This window comes from Hyaena hyaena, unplaced genomic scaffold, assembly GCF_003009895.1.
Source record: "Hyaena hyaena isolate Hyena2069 unplaced genomic scaffold, ASM300989v1 scaffold_194, whole genome shotgun sequence".
Classification (NCBI taxonomy): domain Eukaryota; kingdom Metazoa; phylum Chordata; class Mammalia; order Carnivora; family Hyaenidae; genus Hyaena; species Hyaena hyaena.
Genome location: NW_024080826.1, coordinates 777,465 through 796,917, shown reverse-complemented (window position 1 = coordinate 796,917; position 19,453 = coordinate 777,465). Strand labels below are relative to the sequence as shown.

General features: G+C 48.1%; 1 protein-coding gene across 2 annotated transcripts in view; it reads right to left on the bottom strand.

The window, feature by feature from the left end:
• Positions 1-3,063: 3,063 nt before the first annotated feature.
• AUH (AU RNA binding methylglutaconyl-CoA hydratase) overlaps positions 3,064-19,453 on the bottom strand; it is a 161,410-nt gene continuing 145,020 nt past the window's right edge. For both annotated transcript variants that reach the window (XM_039241526.1, XM_039241527.1), the window contains 4 exons: positions 9,445-9,632; positions 7,842-7,892; positions 6,451-6,498; positions 3,064-3,667 (listed from right to left, as the gene is read on the bottom strand). In XM_039241526.1, the coding sequence (XP_039097457.1) occupies positions 3,590-3,667; positions 6,451-6,498; positions 7,842-7,892; positions 9,445-9,632 (365 nt within the window). In that variant the 3' untranslated portion in view covers positions 3,064-3,589. The remainder of the gene's footprint in view (positions 3,668-6,450; positions 6,499-7,841; positions 7,893-9,444; positions 9,633-19,453) is intronic.

The following is a 19,453-nucleotide window of genomic DNA, read 5'->3' as shown; positions in this document are numbered from 1 at the left end:
CTCTGCACTCGCTCTGGGCTCCAGGTTCTGCCCGCAGAGTCACCTGGAACTCTCTCTGGGGTGCCGTGGAGAGCAAGCCCAGCACGGCCACACCACAGGCGTCTGGGGCCTGACACACAGTGGACATTAATCCTAACAACCAGCGCGAATTCCCTCATCTCGTCCGTATTCACGTCTGCAGTGATCTCGTCAATGTTCCCTCCACCAAAGCAGGCTACGCGGACTTGAAAAGGGGACAGACGTGCTGCGGGCTGGGCACACTCTGCTGCCCACAGAGGACAGACCGCTCACGGAGGGCGGCCTCCTCCTACCTTGTCTCCTTGGCCTCGCGCTGCAGGGTGGGATCAAGGCGGCTGGCCCCGACGGCTCGAGCTATGCACCTTGGGCTGTCCTTGGCGTCGACTCCCCCGTCTGGCGCCCTGACTTCTCACTGCCTTGAGAACACACCTGAAAAACATGCCCCACACCACATGCTTGAGGCCGGGGAGCCTGCCTGCCCTCCAAGGGTCTGAGTGGCGGGGTTGGGGGGTTTCCCAAAGCCCAGGACTAGGAAAGTCCAAAGGGATGGTGGGTTTTCAGGGCCTGAGACCCCCAGGTACTTTGTTCAATCCCGAATACCCCAAACTCCCCCACACACAGTCTGTAGCCTGTGTCATTGATGAGGAAAAGTGGCTCCCATTTTACCAAAATATTATCAAGGAATTTTAAAATGCTGTATTTCTTCTTTGGGGGCAAATGTACAGTTATTCTTTCATATAAGAAAATGATTTCATTGCCGTTTTGATAAAGCCCAATAATGCTGACCTCCACATATGTCAATAGTTAACTCAGCGGGTGCACGAGGAGATACAATGGCAGGATTGGACACTAGAAAACGTCTGTCTGGCAGAAGTTTAGGACCCCAGATTGGAGCGAGTGAAGGACGTCTCACCAGAGAGAACTGTGGTCAAGTGACACAAAGGGGGAATGGCCGGCCAGCAGCAGGCCCAGGAGACACGTGTGTTTCCCATGCCGCACGCCATCCGTGGGCGACTCCCCACTCCTCGGCGCCGCCCAGCTACAAAGCTCTAAGAAAAGTGGCCAGAAAAGTGACACTCGGTGACAAGCCAGTTTTTTTGACAGCCAGAGAGGAGGGATAAAAACAGACTAGAACCATCTATTTTTTATTGAAAGCAACATGAACTTGAAATGATTCATTAACTCATAAATGGGTCGAGACAATCTTGTGTTTTCTTTGGGCCATTAATGCAACTCTCCTGTCTGAGAGCTTCTGTGACTCGCGCTGAGGCCTCTACTTTCCAGAAGGTTATGGATTAGCCAGCACGAGCGCTCTTCAAGACCAGGGGGTCTCCTGCTCGGAGATGATGTGACCCGGGGCTGTGCTCGGACAACCACCCTCCGCTCGGTCGTCCTCATGGTCTGCAGGACATTGGGGACGTGGCTCTGGACTAAGGCCGGCAAACGCTCTGCGTGGAGGACACGTGGGCAGCGGCTGGCCCCACAGGGGCGGCCCCTCCCCGAGGGGCCACCAGACCCGCACACAGCATCAGTACCACCCCTGGCTCTGCTGACGGAAAGACCGCGGGAAAGACAACTACGCAGACGAGCGGGCACCTTCCCTTCATTCGGATCCGTGAGCCCGTGACGTCTGCAGTCAGAGCGGGAGGAGGCCTTTGCTTTCCGATCCGCTCCAGGGACTTCATCAGAACTTGCAGGAAATTAAATGCTGCTCCATCAGCACCAGGCTATGTGTCCGTGGGGAGAGACCTGTCACTCGGCACACGCTTAATATTTTCCCCATTAACGTAATTATTTCCCGCTCCGCGAAGATGGAGCGGCATTTGAACGTGTCACGGACCGAACATTAAGGCCCTGAAATCTTAAGAAAATGAGGAATGGCGCTTTACGTGCAAATTATCCCGTGTGAAGCGAGCGCCACAAGTTTATCAGGAAACAAAGCACGCGTCCCGCCGCATATAATCGCCAGGGCCCAACGTGGAATTTAATAAGCCGCCTTCGCATGAGGCCAGGCGGCTGCGCGCTCGCCCCCAGCGCGCAGGGCCAGCCGCACGGACGGAGAGCAGCGCGGGCCTGCAGCAGGGCGCCGGGCCGGAGGGCTGCGGCGCAGCAAGTCCAGCTGGGCTCCTTCAAGGCCGTTCAAATGGAGATGGAGAGTTCAGTTTCGCAAAGTAAATAATAATAATAATAATAGTAATAATAATAATAAAACTTTCAGGGATTTTAAAAATTCAAAGTGGATGTGCTTTCCAAGAGCAAGGAAGCGCTGGAGCTGAGCAGGGCATGCACGGGACAGGCCATTGCCCACGTGCTCAGCTGCACTTCACAGCAACAGAGCACAGGTGCGGGGCTGGGGGGTACGGCGGGACACCCCCACGGCCCACCGGCAATGGGGTGCCTGTCCCGGGAAAGCAGGGCGTCCCCAGTGCTGCCAGACTCAGCCCCAGACACAGCCTCAGAAGGCAGCCTCGTTTGGTAACATACAGAATAAAGCTAGCGGGAGTCCCTTTAAGGAGCTAGAATGTTCCCCCCGCACTGCACACCCAATTCTACAGCTCACTGTGCCCCGCACGCCTGGTACCTGCCCCCCCACAGGCGAGGCTGTCTGCTCGGACGTGCCCCCCACCCCCTCCATGTCTACGCACTTTGCTTGGCCAGGGTGAGAAGAGGGAGATGGCGTGGCTGTGTTCACCTCTCTCCTCACTGAAGCCAGGTGCGAGAGCCAGGGCGGGAAACACGCATACTCCACGGCCCCGGGCCATTAGGGCAGCCTGGCCCTCACAGCACCCCTCTCTCCCCCCGCCAGGCTGGGGGGCCGGGCGCTTGCGGGTGGTCATTCACACACGCCAGCTCCAGGCCTCCGGTGCACCTCACAAGGCCCTGGGCCCCCATCTCTGACCGGGTTACCTTCCCACCATCCACACTGCAGCCAAGACTAGAGAGGTCACCTGACAGAATCGGCGTGGAAGGGTGGCTTCCTCTAAAAACTAACACGCAAGGATCTTTTCAATTCAAAAAGAATGGGGTAAGAGAGAAATTCCCAAGTTTCTTTCACCAATTTTATTTATATTTGGTAATTTTCACTCAGAGAACCTAAGCATTCCTCTTCCGGTCGGAGATGCATGTACGTGTGCATGTGTATACATTCCCTTAGAAACTTTATTTGGTATAACTTCACATTTTTGGTATATAGAAATAATTTTATTTTGTATTGCAGCACAGTAGACATATAACCAATATTATTTCCTAGAGTGTGCAATATATAAATTATTCACATTAAAAAATTAAGAACAGAAAGCCTTGTATGCAGGAAATATTTAAAAATGTGTACCTAACTTTGAATCGGTTTCTGATGGTACAGACTACTAGCTTTAGAAATGTGAATGAACATGACATGAAACACATTTGGACAGAGTACATAGATGGGTCCACTCCAGACGCCTAATCCGCTCTAAGTAGGACTCGCTCTTCACTTTGGTCAGTGGGATTCCAGGTGCTGAGGCAAATGTGGATCTGAAAGATACTTCCAGAAGTACATGTCTTACACTGGCATTTGAAAGATTTGTTTCTTCTATTCTCCTTTATAGCGAGGGGACCTTTTCTCTTTAAAAGCAAGAAGACCTTCAAGCCTGTCTTTTGTTGAAATAGTCTAGAGAGACAAAACATTATGTTACCTAAACCAGAAAGTAAAAACAACTGAAAACGTTTAACAAGCTTTATTTTAAAACAACACAAACAACAACAGCAAACTAACCAGAAGATGATTTAAAATTTGAATTCCACTAATCATTTGAAGAATTCTGTTAACCAAATTTACTGTTCTAAATTTGAACAACACACTTGCTTATTTTTATTGGGACTGCACTGAATCTATTAATAAACTTTGGAAGAAGTGATTTCTTCATAATATTGAGTCTTCCTATCCATGAACGTGGGATATCTATTTACTTAGATCTTGATTTCTTTCACTGGTTTTGTGAAAACCTATAAATCTTATACTTTCTTTTAGATTTATATTTAAGTATTTTGCACTTTTTTGTGCTAAGGTAAATGAGGCTATGTTTTTAATTTCAAACTCTATTTCTTCATTGCTGGTATACAGGGAAGCAGCTGACTTTGCTTATTAACCTTGTAGCACGCAACCATGGTCTAACTGCGTATTACTGTTTTGTTTTTTTTGATTCTTCGGGATGTTCCACATGGACAATCATGTCTTCTAGGAAGTTTTGTTTCTTCCTTCCCAATCTGTACATATTTATTTCCTTTTCTTGTCTTACTATATTAGCTAGGATTTCTAGCAGATACTCAAGTGGACAAGTGAGAGGGATGCCCTTGCCTTGTTCTTGGTCATTCAACATGATGTTAGTTAGCTGTAGGTTCTTTTGTAGAAGTTCTTATCAAGTGAGGAAGTTCCTGCCTAATCACAGTCTGCTGAGTTTTCACTACACACGGGTGCTGGATTTTGTCAAATGCTTTTTCTGGATCTGTTGATATGATCACCTGATTTTCCTGTTTAGCCTGTTGATGTGATGGATTACAGTGATTTCAGTGCTAAACCTGGCTTGCATATCTAGAAAATAAATCTCCTTTGGTTGTGGCATATAATTGTTTTTATACATTGTTGGATTCGATTTGCTAATATTTTGTTGAGAATTTTTACATCTATGTTCAGGAGAGACAATGGTCTGTGGTTTTCCTTCCTTGCAATGTTGGGTTTTGATATCAGGTAATACTGGCCTTGGAATGAATTAGGAAGCGTTGCTTCTGCTTCTATCTTCTAGAAAAGATCATTAAAAACTGATATAATTTCTTCCTTAAATGTTTCAGAGAATTCAATCGAGAAACTGGGTCTGGTGCTTCCTATTCTGGAAATTTATTAATTACTGATTTAATTTCTTTAATAAGCATAGGGTTATTCAGATTATCAGTTTCTCCTCATGAGAGTTTTCATATGTTGTGTTTTCCAAGGAAGTGTCCATCTCATCTAGGTTGTCTGATCTGTGGGCACAAGAGTGGTTCACAGTACTCCTTTATTATTCTCTCAATGTCCATGGGATCACTAGGGATGGCCTTGCGTGTATTTCTGATTTGGGTAATTTTTATTTTCTCTTTTCCTTGGTTGGCCTGCCTAGAAGTTTATCAATTTTATAGATCTTTACAAAGAACCAATTTTTTGTTTTGTTCGTTTTTTCCCTTCTGTTTTTCTATTTTCAGTTCCATTGATTTCTGTTCTAAAGCTTATTATTCCTTTTCTTCTATGTACTTTAAATTCTTTTTGCTCTCCTTTTTCTACTTTCCTGAAGTGCAAAGTTATTGTTAATTTTAGATCTTTCTTCTCTACTATATGCATTCAATGCTAAAATGCTGTTATAAAGAGTGTTTTCGATAAATTCCCACAAAGTCTGATACTACATTTTCATTTCGACTTAATTCAAAATATTTTTTGTTAATTCCTCTGGAGACTTCTTTAACACATGTGTTATTTAGAAGTATGTTGTTTAACTTGCATTAAAAAGATCAATCCCACCATTAATAGACGGGATCTCCTGGCTATCCTCTGTTATGATTTGTAGTTTAATTCCACTGTAGTCTGATGGAATGCTTTCTGTGGTTACTGTTCCCTCACATTTCACAAGGTGTGATCTGTGGCCAAATACACTTTACAAATTGTTCTTCAGACGCTAAGGTGGCCCCTTTGTAAGTGTGTGACTTACTTCACTTCATGGTGTATGCTCAACAACAACAGGTGGCAATTTATACCCAGAGGCCAGGCACAGAGGGACACTCTATCTGTCCCTCCTAGTTTATGACACTGCCATGATTAAATGGGAGGCGAAGCAATTTCCAATTTTCACAAAAGGTACAACAAAATTCTTTTGTTAATTTAGATGCCCTACATGAAGTTATGTCATTTAGGAAAGAAAGAAAGAAAGAAAGAAGACAGGGAGATTTGTTCCTTTCCACAAAGCCCTACTACTTTCTGTATGGAAGAGAAAACTGTACCCAGTGAGTTCAGGAATTGTCAGTGGGCAGGAGGGAAGGCTCAGAACCGAGTCTCACAAACTGATGTTCCCCAGCAGGCCCGTGTGCACTCCACTGCCCATCTCCTGCCTGTCTATACAGGACTGAGTGTTCAAATCCACACCATAAAATACAACACAGGCCAGAGAGACAGCTACAGTACAAATGGTACTAATTTATTTAAGAGTTTTTAAAACCACTTAGACAAGAGACATCAGTACATGGAACAGAATCAGTGATAAGAGCTGGCAAAGGTCAAATAGCAAAAACAACTAATTTCAACCCATCTGTATGATTTTCAAAGAGGCCTGAGTGTAATCTTATTCAAAGAGATAACTGATCTGACTCATACAGAAGGTAAAGGTCATCTGTGAGAGGTGTCCTCACTGAATTAGTGGTTGTAGTACATACCTGAGCATAACAAGCTTCTTCTATGGCTAATCCTGTTACTAAATCAACCTGAGGATAAAAACATAAGTAATTTCAGCAGGAATTATTTTTTAGAATCTGGAACACTCAATATAAATTCAAAGTAGTAATGCTTCTCCAAAAGAAAAGAATTGCTGTAAGGTAACAAATCACACGCACGACCCGCATGAGAATTCTGGAACCAGACTGTCTGGGTTCAAATTTTGGTTCTACCATGTAGGAGCCATGCAACCTCAGGCAAGTTAGGTGGTAAGCTCTCTGTGCCTCGGAGAGGCGCATCTGCACAGGAGGCTAACTCAACACCGACCGGACGGGGGGCCTGGGAAAATGAAATGAGCTAATCTAGGTGAAGGCTCTACCGAGCACCTAGGCACAGCCCGGCATGTACTGCGGACGAGAAAAGGCATTTGCTATCTGTATTGTTACGATTATGCAAGAAGTTTTAAAAACCAAACACTTGGTGAATTCTTTAAATTGTGTTGACTGCTAATCTCTTTTTACTACTATGAAGCCCAGGAAGCCATGGTGGCTCTGAGTCTGTGAGGAACAAGCAACTTTCTTCAAACTTCCATAATGCAACCAAAATGTAACTTTTTTAATGTTTATTTATTATTGAGAGACAGAGCGCAAGCAGGGGGAGGGGAAGAGAGAAAGGGAGACACAGAATCTGAAGCAGGCTCCAGGCTCTGAGCTGTCAGCACAGAGCCTGACACGGGGCTTGAACTCACGAACTGTGAGATCATGACTTGAGCCGAAGTCAGACGCTTAACCGACTGAGCCACCCAGGCGCTCTAAAACGTAACTGCTGTAATGAAAGCCTGCTGTAAACAGGCGCCTGCATCTCTTCCTTGCCCTGCCTGCTTCTCCCCTGGCCTGGGGCCTCCACTCCTGGGAAGTCGCCTCCCCAGAGTAGCCCCAGGACACCCTAAAACCTTGCCTTGTTAGTGCAGGCTCCCTGCAGGAAGCACATTGGGAAATTAAAGGTAGAGAGAGCCAGGCTCCGCTCTGAGCTTGGGAGTTCTCCCTGGAATGCTTGCTTACAATGCAACACACTGGTGTTGAGAATACACAGAATGCCCTTTTCTTTCGGTCCTCTGTGAACTACTAGCCAACAAGTCTGTCTCTTGCTGAATGGCAAAAACAGCAAGCATGTCATAAGCTGTAGGACATGAGTGAAATTCCCAAATTCTGGGATTAAGACAATGAATCAATAATAGCTAACGCAGAATGAAATCAGTAATGCAGTGAAAACTACCTTCCATAGTTTCAGTAACAGTAGCATTGAAACAGCTGGATTTAGAACCTTAAAAAATGAACTGAATTAAATCTCCCTGACTGACCAAAAGCAAACTCAGGCAGTAAGGCACACTTACCTCCATCCCTTGATTGATCGCTAGTTTTGCCACTCTCATTGCAACAGGTCCCTAAAATTCAATTAAAGAAATAGACTTTCATTACTATTTATGCAAATTATGTCGCACAGCTCAGTTAAAATCCAGAAATTCCCATGGCAAAGATGCAACAAAAGCTGTAAGAACAGTTAATGGGGGATTTCCTTCAGGCCTTGCAAGGTCACGTGGGACGAGTCTGCCGCCTGGACAACGGCACAGGGCTGCAGGCCCGCAGGCGCCGGGTGCCCAGGAGCGGGCAACCGTTACAGCCACGCTCCCAAGAGGTGAAGCTGGGAAAAGAAGAGGCGATGAAGCTCTTGGCCCGGCAGCACAGCCACGGGTGCAAGGCCGGAGCCCGGGCAGGAGGGGAGGCTCCTGTCACGCCTGGGCCGGACACTGGCTCCGCTCCGGTGCCCGCACACGGCCAAGATGTGCTCCCAGGCCAGGCCCCACCACACAGAAGCTGACAGCCCAGAGCAGTCCTTCAGGCCGAGTGAGGGCTACAGAGGAAGGAACCGAGTGTGCTCTGGGGGGAGGAGACATTAACTTTTATCCTTTTTGAAAACCACAACGTGCCAGACAGAATTTAGCTGTTTGATCACATGTGAAATTCCTAAAAGCCGTTTATGGGTGATGAGTTAGAATTCAATGTATCTTTTTTAAAAGTGCCTTTTGAATTAAAATGCAAAACAGGCTTTAAATAATAGGCGCAACAGGTGATAACCAATAAATGAGCGAGCAACGGCATGGCGGCAGCAGACCCGGGCAACTCCAACACCAGCCTCTGAAACTGGATGCGAAGCCCGGAAGCAACCATCTCTCTGCAGAGAGGTTTCCTGAGGTTCCCAAAAGGATGCCCAGGCCCCGAACAGGTCACGAATCCCATCTGCGTCAAACGGCGCGGCTGCAGAGGAAGGAATGCTGCCTGCGGGGCCGGCCGGGGGCATAAAGGGAGACTCTAAGAGGAGAAAGACAAACCGCTAACTGCTTCTATAGCAAAGTCCTCCCATCTGTGACTTCAGAAAACACACGGGAAAGAGGGAAAGAGCCAGGCCCGGAAAAGGGCCCACGGCGCGCTGCTCCCGTGACCCGTGAGCGCCGTGGAGGTGCGCGGACGCAGGCCCCGGGCCCGCGGGCTGCACTGCGGGGACGGACCGCCCTGCTCGGAGCCGTGCAGGCGGGCCGCCCCCAGCCCCGCGGTGGCCGGGACAGCCCAGGCCGGGGCGATCGGCGCAGCTCCCCGGCACGGGCGTCTCCGCGGGCCTCCGCCGTCCTGGCCGCCTCTCTCCAGGCACACAGTCCAGGGCAGAAGCTGCCGGTAGGCTCCGCCACGGGTGCCAATGTGCGCGGGGGGGACGTGTGGTCACAGCGCGGCCGCGGTGTGGGCCCCACGTTCTTGTCAAATCTTGAGCTTTAGTTCCGAAGGCCCTTGACGTCCGTCTGACTGGCCGTCTCCGGTCTTGCGGCTACCGCGTGCCTCCCACTTGGCAACCGGGACAAGCAGGCCACTCGCTGTGCGGGGACCGCTGCGTCAGTGTGCTACGGGTTATTTAAACAGAGGAAAAGGACACGCGACTAGAGGTACCTGAGGCAAGAACTCTCGTGCCAGGTCCAAGGCCTTGCGGTACGCGGCGTCCCCCTCCTCGTTCTGTTCCAGAACATGGCTGACCAGGCCCACGGCTTTGGCTTCGTGGCCATCGAGCACGCGGGCAGAGAAGATGAGCTCTTTGGCGAGCGAGATCCCGATGGCGCGCGGCAGGCGCTGTGTGCCCCCTGCGGAGAGGAAGGGGGAAATGTGGGCCATGAGCTCGTACCTGTGGTCTTAACAGTTCAGGGGTTCGCATCTTCATATACAAAACAGACCAGGGCCAGAAGCTTATATGTCAAAATTAGTAAGTGGAAAACTACTTCAGAGCAGAATCCAATTAGTTTATAAAATTAAAAGCACCCAAAAAAGAACTAGAGTACCTTTTGTAATTACTAAGGGATCCTGGCACTATTTATTCCTTGCAACACAGCTGGTGTGTTCCCAAATCGAATCCACATCATCACCACATGAGGGGCCATATGACACACAGCAGTGGACAAGCAATACTGTCCCTTAGCACATTTCACCCAGAGGGATGACACGGCCATAAGGCTGGGTACCTTTCATTTAGTTTAGACAAAACTTGTCAAAGCCTGAAATCTAACTCATGTGCTTCTTTTAAAAATAAAAAAGCATTTTATAGTTTATTTATTTTTGAGGGAGAACGAGGTGGGGAGGGGCAGAGAGAGAGGGAGACACAGAAACCGAAGCAGCTCCAGGCTCTGAGCTGTCAGCACACAGCCCGACGCGGGGCTGAAACCTACCAACTGCAAGATCATGACCTGAGCCAAAGGCAGGCGCTAAACCGACTGAGCCCCCAGGTGCCCCGTAACTCATGTGCTTTTTAAAGCATCACTGACGGTAAATGAACGGCAAACTAATTTTAATTTAATAAAAATAAAGGTAGATAATTCCTCGTGACACAGACTTGGTCCCGGGAGAGAGTACTAACCACTCCTGGGAAACTTACCACCTCTACTCCGCTCCCTGCTCGTGTCCAGGCCAGGATCTTGTCAGAAAGGCTGGACAAAAGGGACGGCGTGCTGCCCAGACGAGCTCACTGTGTGTTGTCTGGCCCACAGAGTTCAGATTTTTTTTTTTTAATGTATTAGTTGCCAACATTTAAAAACCGGGTGGAGGATTACAGATGGAAACCGATTTCCACCTGGAAGCCCACAGCAGACACGATGCATCCATGTGGCCACAGCTCCTCCACTGTCTGTTGCCAGGACTTCCGTGTGACAAGCTCTGCTTTCTGCTAAACAACTCTAAAAGGACGGGCGCCTCGGTGGCTCGGTCAGTTAAGCATCCGACTCTTGATTTCAGCTTGGGCCATGCTCTCACGGTTAGTGAGTTCAAGCCCCACACGGGGCTCTGCACTGACCACATGGAGCCTGCTTGGGATTCTCTCCCTCTCTCCCTCTCTCCCTCCCTCCCTCTCTCTCTGCCCTCCCCACTCACTTGTGCACGTGTGTGCACTCTCTCTCTCTCAAAATAAATAAACTTTAAAAAGAAAGCAAAGAGGTGCCTAGGTGGCTCAGTCAGTTAAGTGACCGACTTCAGCTCAGGTCACAATCTCACAGTTTGTGGGTTCAAGCCCCGCGTCGGGCTCTGTGCTGACAGCTCAGAGCCTGGAGCTGCTTCGGATTCTGTGTCTCCCTCTCTCTCTCTGCCCCTCTCCCACTTGTGCTCTGTTTCTGTCTCAATAATACGTTTAAATAAATAAATAAATAAATAAATAAATAAATGGAAAGCAAAACCTTTTCTTACACCTCAATTAAAAGTGGCAAAATGAAAAATAAAGATCACAAGATGCAGAAAGCATGTTTCCCTTCAGTAATGAAGTATATTCCTACATTTTTAACAAACAAAACATGTCTGCATTGGAAGAAGACAGCTCAAGATGCTATTATTAAGCAACTAGGTTAAGAACCATGTGCACTTATTTAGAAAAAAAAAGAAACAACACAAACTTCAGTGAATTGGGAAAGGACTGATATTTTCGATAGGGACTGGTTTTGAGCATAAATAAAGCGAGTGGGGCTTCAGTACCGTACAGTTATTCTTTACACTGTTCTAGTAATTAGAGACGGCGAGTTTATAAGGGTTTTACTGGATAGGGTAGAAAATGTGTGTCTGAAAAAGGTGAAGCACTGACAAATCTGAATCTAACTGTAAAGGGATGTTGTTTGGTGTCATAAAGACAGGCCTCAGAACTCATGGGACCAGCACCAGGGAAAAGGGCAAGTTATCTATGGCGTTTCCATCGGCAGCTGATGAGAACAGAGATGTCAATAACACAACCCAGATAGCTGCATACACTCGCGGAGCGGATGGCAACTTCCACGAGATGGAAGAACTTATGGATATCATATTCATGAGAAGCACAACACTAGGAAATGATTCTCTTCCATGTTCTGTGAAAAGTCTGATGTGGACTGGACAAAACAAATGTGACCTCCAGTGATCACTGCTAATGTTGCACTTGTTATTCAACTGAAACTTAGTTTTGCCAAGTCTGCCAAGCTTACGCCCTGTTCACTGTATCATTTCATTCAGGGTGGCGTCCTCCAGGAAGGAGTGCCTCGTAGCAATTAAAGACAGGAACAGCAGTGAAATGAAGACCAGGAAATACACCCACTGCCCCGAGCTGAACGGCAGAGAACTCAAGCCCTGCTTGGGGCCGTGGATGAGTACCGGAACGGTCTGCTGGAGGATATGGGCTGAGCGAGGGTCGGAAGACACGCTGAAGAGGGCTTTCTGTTCTTGTTGAAAAGAACGCACGAGAGGATCTAGGAAAATCCGCACCCTTGCTCGCCAACTATCACTGCATCCAAGACTCTGCCTTCCGGTTGACACGGCAAGCCATGTAGCCCAGGGACCTCACGTTAGTGGCCCATCCGGCCCACCTGTCCTTCTGGGGCTGGCTCCCCGCACTAAGCGCAGTGCCCTCCAGGCCCGTCCTGCTGCAGCGTGGCAGCATTTCCTTCCTCCGTACGGCTCAGTAATATCCCACTGTACGAATACCACGTTTACTTACTCACTGAACCAGTGAGGGACACCTGGACTGCTTTCACCCTTCAGCTGTCAAGAATAACGCTGCTGTGCATCTGAGGTACAAATACCTCACTGAGACCCCGCTGTCTTTTTCTTTTGGGTGGATACCCAGAGGCAGAGCTGTTAGATCATACAGTAAATCTAGGTTTAATTTTTTTGAGGAACAGCTATACTGTTTTCCTAGTAGCTGCACCATTTTACGTTCTTATCAACAGGGTACAAGGATTCCAAATTCTCTACATTCTCGCCATCATTGGCAATTTTCAGGGGTGTTTTTATTTTTGAAGGAGGGAGGGAGGCTTGATGGTAACCATCCTAACTGGTGTGAAACGGTATCTCACTGTGGATTTTGATTTACATTTTCCCGACAACTAGTCTCATTGAACTTCTTTTCATCTGCTTGTTGGCCATTTGTGTATCTTCTTCGGAGAAGCATCTATTTAAGTCCTTTGTCAATTTTTTAAATGGGTTTTTTGTTGTTGTTGTTGTTGTTGTTGTTGAGATGAAGGGGTTCTGTATATATTCTGGATAGCCATCATTTATCGGACAGATGATTTGCAAATATTTCCTCCCATCCCATGGACCGCCTTTTCACTATGTTGACTGTGCTTTGAAGCACAAAAGTACTTTTAATTTTAATTTTGATGAAATCCAATTTTTTTCTTATGTTGCCCGTGCTTTTGGTGTTGTATCCAAGAAATCAGTGCCAAATCCAATGTTGCAAAGTTCTTCCACTACTTTCTTCTACAGTTTCAAAACTGACATCTTTGATCCATTTTGAGCTAATTTTAATACATGACGCAAGCTAAGGGCCCAGCTTCATTCTTCTGCAGGTGGATATCCACTTTTCCAAGCACCATTTGTTGAAAGAGGAACTCTTAAATAAGTTACACAAATCTATTATTTAATTCACTCCCTCCTACGGAAATTCTATCTGTAAGAAACATATCTGGTGAGAAATTATCTGGCTCAATTTCCTACGCTGCAATCAGCTTGCGGCAATCAAAGACTGGGGGTGGAACTGGCAGTTACCCGCCCCCTCGTGCCCATCCCGGTCACAGAACACTTGTGATTTCACACTTTATGAAAGTGATGTGACCTGTTTGCTGTGCTTTTCTCAATAGTGGCAGCACTGAGCAGAGTTGCACGCACGGAGGTTACTAAGCCACGGGGCGTTATGACACGAAACGCTACACGTGACCAGTGAGGGATCTCAGGTGTCCTGCAATATCTCAGGAATAGTCACCCTCAACAGAAAATATTTTTATGTCAGCATTCTGCTGCAGCTTAGAAGTACTTCTGTTTACAAACAGCTATTTTCTATTACAAAATTAGACAAAACACTCGTGCTCCTTAGGGGAGTCAGGGCTCAGCGCAGCACCACGCCAGTTACCCAATTATTTAACACATAATGAATTCACCGGTGGAGTGTCTGTGCAGAAACCAATCTGCACCTATGAATTACACTTCATCATATGACATGAAGCATACGACGACATGAAGCATATGACGAAGATGAACAAATACAGAACGGATATGGCTGCTAGTAAACAGTCACTGAAAAGTCCAGCGGTGAGCAGGGGGCAGGTGGGACACGGGGTAGAGCCGCTGCCCCCTGCCCCCGCCGAAGAAGGAGGTCCGCAACGGACTGGGAACCGCAAGCACCCAGGGTGCGTTCACGTCCAAACCTGACCCGCTCCTCGCGCTCCTATCCTGGTAGCAGGCAGCTGCGAGGCAGCGTCTGAAGCCACAAACAAAACTAACAGGATGAAGACACTCAAAATCGAAGCCTGTCTTGCTGCTTGTGCCTGTGATCTGTCACCAGGGCAAAAATGAGCACGCAGCCGCATGTTAAATGGTTGGGTCTTTTCCCTTATTTACGAAATTTCAAAATAACAAGGTGGCTCCGTAGCACCCTCCAGAGGTGACAAGTAAGGCTTTAATCTTCGAGAACCATCACAATCTCACAGATTTAACAAGTTCGCCGCGTCAGAATCAGTTCTTATCTTTATCTTTACTGATGGCCGAGCACCCCATCCTGGGCCAGTGGAACTTACTTGGATCATCCACAGCGCCCTTGTCTCCGACCTGAACAGTCTTCAGTGACCTGGTACCTCGGATCACAAGACGTCCCGGGCTCATCCTGGCCCTCTCCTCCCCAGGCCCTGCGTCGGCCACTCTGCCCGGCCCTGTGGGGCTGTGCCGGAAAGCCTGATGTTTCCGCTCGCGCTGTGATCAAGCACACTTACCAACAACCATGCTTTCGAATGCATATTCCCATATTCCAAGTATTCTCTCAGTGATTCTGTGCAGAGTTTTGAGGCTCCTTTCTCCCAGCGAATGCTGAGCCTGGATGGAAGATGGGTGCTAATGTGAGCACGGGGAGCAAATCCTCTGGCCGTCAGGACTTGGCCATGTGAGGTACCGTATCCTCGACTTTTCCCCTGTGCACTCTGTTCAATCTAGCCTTTCACAAGACCTACAATTTTATTACTTTGATTTAGCCACTTCCTGAAAACTTAGAAGTCAATCACCAACCACACAGTCTGCAGCAGGGTTCTCAAGGCTGCGTAAAGGTCACAGATGGCGGCCCTAAAGAAGTCAGAACCCAAGCTCCTTCTGTTCCTCCTCTGCTGCCCTCCCCTGTGCATTCTATCCTCTGTGTTATCTCTTGGTCCTAAAAGGCTGCTGTAGCCCCGTCATCACGACTGCAAACCAGGCAGAAGGAAGGGCAAGAGAGTGCTGTCTCTTCAGAGGCACTGATGAAGTCCCAGCCAACAACTCTGCCTCCGAGTCACTGGCCAGAATGCGGACACATGTAGTTGCAGGGGCGCGACAGGTCCCCTTCCTGCTCAGGCTTTTTTGCCTTAGCGTGCAGAGCAAAACTGGGGCTCTGACTGCTAAGGGAAAATGAAAACAGGTATGCCCTTAGCAATTGCTACCTCAAGCGGTAAAACTGTGCTAATCACATAGCAAAATGTTTTCCTGTTTACCTATTATTTGGATTGAAAATATATTTGAAATATTATATTCCTATTCAAAATTTTTCCATCATTTACTCTATTATTTTAAGAAAGTGTCAGTGATTATGTTTCCCCTACATAATCTCTCCTGGGATAATGCTACTTAAATTTACTTTAAAGTAGCAACCTCTAGATTAGCGATGGCTTAACCACAGCAAGTGTGTTTTCACCAGCGAGGGCAAGAGGTGAAAAATTTCCCTCCTCTGTCTTTGCGCTGACCTCCAATGCCCCGGGGAGCTGCCGGCCACGATCTGGGGTGCCGCCTGCTCCTCCCAGACCACAGCCCTAAACTCAAAGTCTTCTGGAAATAAGCCAGACACAGATGCTACCTTCCTTTTGTTATATGGACATAATTCAAACAGTTGAAAGCAAGCTTTATGTGACATTTCCCAACCAATCATAATGTAATATGTAAAGAACAGCGACAGCTTAAGGGTTATAAATTATGGCTTAGTAATATTTACAAGGTAGAAAATGCCAAGTTTTTGTTTCTGTTTAAATTTGTTGTTGTTGTTGTTTTTGTTGTTGCGAGTTGTAAAGATACCACATCAAGGGCATTTATTGCTATAATGAGAAGTGATCTCGGACATCCACAAGTAAATGCCACTTTTGAATTATGTCTAACTCCCCTCACAGAGAGAAATAGCCAATTAAGGTTACTTTTGCCTTGAACTGTAGAAGACACATTGCAGGAAAACGTTAGTTTTGGATTATAATTCCTGTTGCAATTCTGTCAGAGGGCTTTAGGCAAGAGCTTTCTTGCTAGCTCTGGGCTAAATGTTTACAAAACTGACTCCCTCTTGCTTTAATAATGAAGCATCAAGGTCAAAGAGGAACGCACTATGTGAACACACATGGTGTGTTTACTGGTCTCATGACGGTCCCTGTCACAATCATACAAAAACCATAAAAATATTTACCCTTCAATTTGTGACCAGTGTTGTAATACTTTCTGTTCCCTGAGGATGTTAAGCATGTTGTAAACCAGTGAGGGGAAAACACACACACTGGAAGAAGTAAGACAGGGGTAAGGGAGAAGAACCCTAAGTAGGGGAAGCCGAGCAAAACCTGAGATACATCAGTTCGGGCTCCACGTGGTTTATCCTAAAGGAGCACTTAGCAAAAGCTAAAAACTTTTTTTAATGTTTATTTTATTATTATTGAGAGAGAGAGAGAGAGAGAGAGAGAGAAAGAACGCATGTGCAAAGGGCAGAGAGAAAGGGAGACAGAGGATTTGAAATAGGCTCCAGGCTCTGAACTGTCAGCACAGAGTCCAACGCGGGGCTCGAACCCACGAACCGTGAGATCATGACCGGAGCTGAAGTTGGGACACTTAGCCGACTGAGCCCCCCAGGCGCCCGAAAGCTGAAAACTTTTAAGAACTTGGTCAGGGGAAGAAAGGCTGGATATCAAAAATAGTTTTCCGAGCAGATGAAGCTGACTGGCAACAAATTAAAACCTCTGTGACAGAAGTTTCGTTAGCATGCATTCTAAAAAGCTTTCTGGACTATGATCCCATTCACTGTCAGAGAAAAACGGACATGCAGAGGTTTTACTCATTAAGAAAAAAAACTACATTTCTTTTAAATGTTTACATGCCATTTTCCCAACTGATATTTGCAGCATTATTGTTTGAACTTCTAGAAACCAGAGAGTTATACAGCAGAGGGAACAGAAAATCTTACTTCGTGAACCGGCTGGAAGGCCCCAGGGCGGGACCCGCCCACCCCGTCCCGCACCGCGTGCCGGCTCCTCTGGGGGCTCTGCGCCCAGGTGCCTGCCCCGAGGAGGGGTGACCACGGGCCGCCGGGGGCCCGGCCCCCGCCGCCCGCCGCAGGCCCGCGCGAACCCCCGGGGCCCCGCCCGGGGACGGAGCAGCTGGCGCGCATGCGCTCATCAGGCACGTGACTCCTGCGGCGGCGGACCTGCTGCGCCCGTCCCGTCGTCTCCGCCGCAGTCCGCTGACGACACAGCCGTGCCTCGCGTGCACGGCCACGGTGGCGAGCGGGAACACACACGCACGTGCAGACACGGCTGCCTTACGGAAAACCCTTCACTGTCTTTCACCCGGTGATATTTACTAAAAACACGATGTTCCACGTTTACTCCTCCGTGTGAGCCATGTAATTGCTGGAATAAAATAACAAATTTAATGGTTTGCCATCTCTAGACACCAATAAATTCCACCTCTTTTTGAGCTGTATTTACCATTTTATGCTTTAAAGCAAATCCTGTAAACGCGGAGGACAGGGACGCGACGACGTCCCACGGCGAACGCGGCGGACGCGGCAGAGCGGAAGCGGCGCGTCTGCGCCTGCGGCGGGGCCGCTCCGTCGTGGCCGGCGCTTCCGTAGGAAGGGCAGCAGGCGTCCCCTCACGGCTCGGTGGCCCAGGACAGGCCCTCGGCCTTCCGCAGCTTCTGTGGCCAGGAGCGCAGGCGTCCCTGCTCGCGTGGGCCCCTCCCACGGGGCTCCCTTCCCGCCCGGCAGGGCCCCCGGGTGAGCAGCTCCGGAGACGGGCTGCGGGGCCCGGGACGCCGCTTCCCCTGCTCCCTGCCGGTCCCGCGGGCCTCGCAGGCAAGGGGCCCCGCGCGGCGCGGCCGAGGCCGCCGAGCGCAGGGACCGGGGCCAGGCACACGGTCCGTGTTCTAAAACTCCTCTCTCCTGCCCGTCTGCCCGTCACCAACGAGCACATTCACGCGGCATTTTCCAGAACTTCAGAATCACCCTCCAGTCTTTTAAGCTCAAGGAAGAGAGGGGCAAAACATGTTAACCATTATCTTTAAAAAACGACAAAGGCGGGAAAGTGGAGAGAGTGGGATATGGAGGATGTTCCTTCTGGAAAGCCTGTCCCCTGAAAAACACAGTCTCTGCCAACTACAATCAGAGGCAGCGTGAGAGAGGCCCACACATCACCCGTGCTTCAGGCCTGTCTAAAATGTGATAATTTAACTGTATCAACATAAAAAGACGACACTGACTGGTGTTTCATAAAAATTGGACCTTGACCCCTTCATTAGATGAGTGTCTAAAAAAGAGCTAAAGACACCGTGAAAAGTCCTCAATGTCCACATGTTTTCTCTCTGGATAACAGACCACCTCTGAATATGGATACTGTGAACTCTCTGGATAACACAGAGGCTCTGGATAAGGACACTGAACTCTCTGGATAACACAGAGGCTCTGGATAAAGACACTGTGAACTCTCTGGCTAACACAGAGGCTCTGGATACGGACACTGAACTCTCTGGATAACACAGAGGCTCTGGATAAGGACACTGTGAACTCTCTGGATAACACAGAGGCTCTGGATAAGGACACTGTGAACTCTCTGGATAACACAGAGGCTCTGGATAGGACACTGTAAATATTACTGATAAATGAAACAAAATACACAAATACTTGACAAGACTACTAAATAATGGAGTGGGCATAAAGATCTCAATACTCTGTTTTTCCTCATTAAAAGCAGGTCACATGATAAAAATTTAAAGATTCTGGCACAGCAGAACCATTATTAATAGAATAAATAACCACTGTTTAGTAAGAACTTATCAGGTACTATGTAATTTTACACATTATTTCCTATCATTTTTTCAAGAATCTCACGAGGCCACTACTCTCATGAATGGTCATTTGACAACTCAGAGGATCAAAGGCTCAAAAGAGGCAACTCATCCCCACTGGGTAAAGCAGTAGGTGAATGAGGGAGCCTGGTCCCGTGGCCACCTGTCTCTCCTAATGGCAAGCCAGCCCTCTGGGAGACAGAAGAGGCGTGGCTCCTCAAATAGCTACCCGGTGACAGGACACGGTCTCGGCGGGAGCTGGCATCGGTGGCCTAGTACCAGGGCCGTTGGGCAGTGGCAGAAAGCTGCAAAACAAGAGCACCCAGCGGTCAGCTCCCACCGGCAACGTGTTGCTGCAGAG